At 35.8% G+C, this 5,000-nt stretch overlaps 1 protein-coding gene across 1 annotated transcript in view; it reads right to left on the bottom strand.

Moving 5' to 3' along the window:
* LOC113804591 (endophilin-A) overlaps window positions 1-5,000 on the bottom strand; it is a 64,732-nt gene that overhangs the window by 16,476 nt on the left and 43,256 nt on the right. The window contains 1 exon segment of the mRNA XM_070134029.1: window positions 286-375. Coding sequence (XP_069990130.1) covers window positions 286-375 — 90 coding nt within the window.

Here is a 5,000-nt window from a genome sequence, read left to right as displayed (position 1 = left end):
AAATACATGGAGGATGAGAAATATGGAGAATGCTTTCTCTAATCTGTGCTAATAATGCGTCCCATGATAAGCATGCAGTGCAAGTAGTACGAGTAACAACACCCATCTATCTAGTTATGGGAAGTGCAGACTCATCCCGGTTCAAGTGTAAATGACTTCACACTGATGTGAATGTTGTTAGTCTGGAAACCTACAAAAGTGCAGATAGTGTGTATCAGGGAGTTAGACAGACAAGCATTAATTGCTATGGTGTTATTAGAGTGCACGGGGGTGAGAGATGTTTACCATTGGTGGAGCGTGGAGGGCCTCCAGGGGGGAAGAGAGGGTCCCAGTTGGGCTGGCCAGAGCTCATGGGGGAAGGCAGAGGGGACGAGCCTGTACACACGCAACCAAAAACCCACACATGTCAGTGAAACCATAACCCAAAAATGGCCAAATAATGAGACAGATAATCCAACAATACTAGATGTGTGAAACCAAGTGTCCTAGAACACATGCACAGTGAGCCAACCTTCCCAGAACATGTTTCCTGAGAACAAAGTGTCCTAGAACATCCTACTACATGTGAGCAAGGTATCCCAGGACACCTAGACTGTTCTAGTGGCTCCACCCATAATAAACATGTTATGTAATATGGTACTTATACTAATAAGGCTTATGTTTACTAAATACTCTCTTTAAGATTTTTTTTATACTCTTAACATCTTCATACTTATAAAACAACTGTACAATCTTAATTCATACACAGATCCCCTGGGAGAAAATAACTGACCATCAACTCCATAAACCAAACTTGGCTTTGGCAGAGTATGAAATTCAGCAACTACCCAATAGACAATAATAAATAATCACCTTTGACATACGGTACTAAGCCATAATATCAAGGCATAGAAGCCTCAAATGTGTCAGCCTTCACAACACCAAACTGATGTGTTTTAAACAATATGCACAAACCCTACACATCCACCAACCCGGCATGGAAAACGTCAACCTAATTAATTCTAACTTAAATTTTGGCAACCTTTTATCTATTCATTGCCAGATAATGTGTGATATAAACTGAACTAAACAGCTGTACCATTAAACCAAATCTGCCAATAAATTTTAAAGCCCAACATTATTTTACATGCTCTTGACTTGTACAATGACATCTATCATTCAATTCTAACTTGCTCTTCATCCCCAAGTCTCCAAACATAGCTTCATATCTGACTTCTCTCTATGTGAGGTTTACAACAGTTGCTTAGAAAAGTTAAAAGGGACCACTAACCACCTATCACACCAATGAAAGGGAAGCTCTCTGCTTTGCCAAGAACAGAAAGCATCTAGGGAGAAAATATACAGGTATGATAGGGAAGAGCTTACCAGTAAACTACAATACAGGTGGTGATGAGGGCTCAAACCAACATACTACAAAGGAATGGTCTAGTTAGTTCAATCCATGTGTGTATGGCACTATAACCTCTCTGATGTGAAACAGCCATGGCAACAACAGCTACATGTGATGCCTTTGGATAGGTCATAAGGCCACATCCACAAGTCAAGACTGTTAGACTTGGGATAGCGATTGTCAATGTCAAAAAAGTCTGATGACGGCCCAAGGTGACCCTGAGCCATGTTAATGTGTGCAAGCAGTCAGCATGCAGCGGCAGCAGGGCATAAACTGCTTGGGTGAGTGTCTTTTGGACCATCAGGCTCCAGCACTCATTGACCACTTGGCAATACAGGATATCCTGAGAGACCCTGAGAGAACCCTGCATGGTTCATATATTCAAAATAGTATCAAGAATACATAAAAAAGATGGATAATAATCAAAATACTGCAATTACTGGGGTAAGGATTGGTATTAGGAACAAAGTTATATACTTTGCTCAAAAGGAAATCAGTTCCCAAATATAAACAAGGCATGTATTTGATACACAGTTTCATTTTTTGTTTTTTTTTGCTCTTTTGCTGATGTACTATACAGTACTTCAAAGCACAGGTTATATACAGCTCAATAATAAATTCACAGGATTCTGAGACTTTATCTTGATACTATTTACTTGTCTACAGTATAACCACATGTCAGAGGAATTGTGTAATGCAGTCCAGGGCATGTTCTCATGCATCAACTAATTATCTAAGAAACTGCACACACAAGTTACACCCTCATTACAAGAACCCATAGCATCAGTGCATACACTCCTAGATACTTTCACATCTGGGGTTCAACCACACTAGGATACATTTTCACTTCAAAGGGTAATGAAACAATCATATCCGAGTATGACAGACACCTAAAGATATCTAAACTAAGATGACACGCATACATACACACGTATACAGGAATCCCATATACAAACAAGAAAAGGGACATCTATATTAGGCAGGACATCAGAACCTGGGGGGTACCCACACTATGGGGGAGCAAGCATCCACATTAGGGGGACACCCACACCAGGGGACATCCACACCAAAGGAACAGTCAATCACACTGACTGACACCCCAAAAACATCCAAGACCCTAAGACCTTGCTCATGAAATTTCTGATATCATGTTGAGTGGTGTGTGTTTGCAGAAGAGAGGTGACAGGGAAGACTGATGGGCAATGAAAAATTTGATAACAGATATTAGGAATCAGAAATACCCACTGATGAAACATCAAGAACCAACACAGTCCACTCTGTTGGTCAGTACCTAAAAGGTTGATTAATATAAACAATGAAGAGAGCAGCAGAAGTCTACAGAAACAGGAAGCTGAAAGAGAGCATTTTAGATGGCTGCATTATACATCTGCAAACAAAGAACTAACACAAATAAGTGCAGTCACGATTTATGGAAATAAAGATGAAATCAACACCAAACAACACAGAATAAACAAAAAATACACACATACAAAAAGACATACAAAGTTCTTAACACAATTTTTAAAAATAACAAACACACACGCAGGCACACACACACACACACACACACACACACACACACACACACACACACACACACACACACACACACACATATACATATATATATATATATATATATATATATATATATATATATATATATATATATATATATATATACACACACAGACACACACAGCAAAAATAAATGAATAATAATAATAAATAAATAAATAATCAAAAATAAAATAAAAAATAAAATAGAAAAAAAAAGAAAAACAACAACTGAAACCAACATTTTAATACCATAAGGGAAACAATCATTTCATATAAATCTAAGTTACATGGCAATAAAATGTAGTAACTTTATGGTACTAGATAATAAATGGCAAGCTTGGGAGGTATACCTTGATCCACACATACAAGGATGTGAACTGTTGTCTCAGTTAGAATCATCAACTATCAACATCTAATGTCATTTTTTTCTAATATTTATGATTAACCCATTAGGAGAAACTAATAACAATCACTCAAAACTTGGATGACTTTAGTTCTCATCAGTTGTGAGTCCTCACCCAAGACCACAAATCCATTATCTTGTATTAACTCTTCTCTCTTTAAAACTCACAAAGGATGTCAATGAATTTACCTTTAGTTGGCACAATTTAAGTTAAAAGTCTCCCTTACTCAACACTATTACAATCTTACAAATATTGTGACAAGCACTTTCAAGATAAATCTACTGTGGAAGGGGATATGCATAGAGTTTCCTAGAGAACTTTCTAGGCAACACCTACAAAAACTCATTAAATAATCAAATGTAAATAAACAATTGTAAATGCAACTGAACACAAAAATAAATAACAAACTTAATCAAGTCAACATCATCCTGAAAGTATTTGGTAATCCAAGAAAAAGTACAGTAATTTCCCCTATATCCTCCATCATGTTTCCATTTCCTCATCATATCCATCTCAATACGAGTTCTATCTTTTGTGAGCACTGTAGCCTTTGCTAGAGGAATTATTAAAAAATGACTGAGATCTCCACAGGATTGTTGCCAATTCAAGAAGAATTGAGTTCCCCATTGGGAACAATATATGACAGCCAAGCCATCTACATTACATCTTATCCGAGTAAGTGGAAATTTTGTCATTATCTAAGCACTACTAAAACTGAACTTTTTTTTTTTTCTTTTTTTTTTTTAGATAATTACATTATTTAAGAAATAAAACAGAAATTAGCTTTAACCTTAAATAGAAAAAAGGTTTAGAACATTCCCTTAAAGTGACAATTATCCACTACAAAATAGAATGGGGGTTTTCTGATACATTTTCAGTATCTCCTGTAGGTACTGCTTTCATATATGCCACTAAAACTCTTTGATTATTGCTCTGTAAAGTGATATCTGATGAAATTTGTGATTTTTCTTTTAAGATACTCTGCAAAAAAATGTCTTCTATAAAAAGTGTAAAAAAGACTGATAATAATTCTGCGCCAGGAGGAAATATGTTATCAGAATCCAAAAAGTGAAATCACTATTCATATGGCATTGGAAGTTGATGCTGGACAATTATTATTTTTTTCATTAATCATATATCAATTCATCTTCAAAGCTTTTCTCAAAAGTTGAGGATCTGTTTCACGTAGAACTTTCCTTGTTATCCTTAAAAATCCCTGTGGCTTCCTCTTTGCATATTCATGTCTACCTTTGGCTTCTAATGATGGAAAGACTAGGCAAATGGAGAAATGACAAAGATTTTTATACCACTTCACAACAAACTCTAAAAGTACAGGATTCATCAGAGTAATGAAGTGGTAAGTAGTTACTCTGCTCATTTTTGCTCAGCTACAATCTCTTTGCTAGAAATTGGTGAAATAAACATTGAGAATTATACAATTTTACATTTAAAGGGTCACAAGTCTTATCATAATCTACAAAATACTACAAAAATACTATGGAATATATCTCCTAGTAATGTGAATCGCCTTACTGCAAAATTATTGCAACTAACATCATCATTAGGGCAAAGACACTAAGATTTTTCTTATATCAACGATAAATTTCTGATTGGGTTCAATGATCATTATTAAATTACAATCAATA

This window comes from Penaeus vannamei, chromosome 19 (genome assembly GCF_042767895.1).
Source record: "Penaeus vannamei isolate JL-2024 chromosome 19, ASM4276789v1, whole genome shotgun sequence".
In the NCBI taxonomy this organism is placed as follows: domain Eukaryota; kingdom Metazoa; phylum Arthropoda; class Malacostraca; order Decapoda; family Penaeidae; genus Penaeus; species Penaeus vannamei.
The sequence above is the reverse complement of the archived record's forward strand: the minus strand, read 5'-3'. Positions and strand labels throughout refer to the sequence as shown.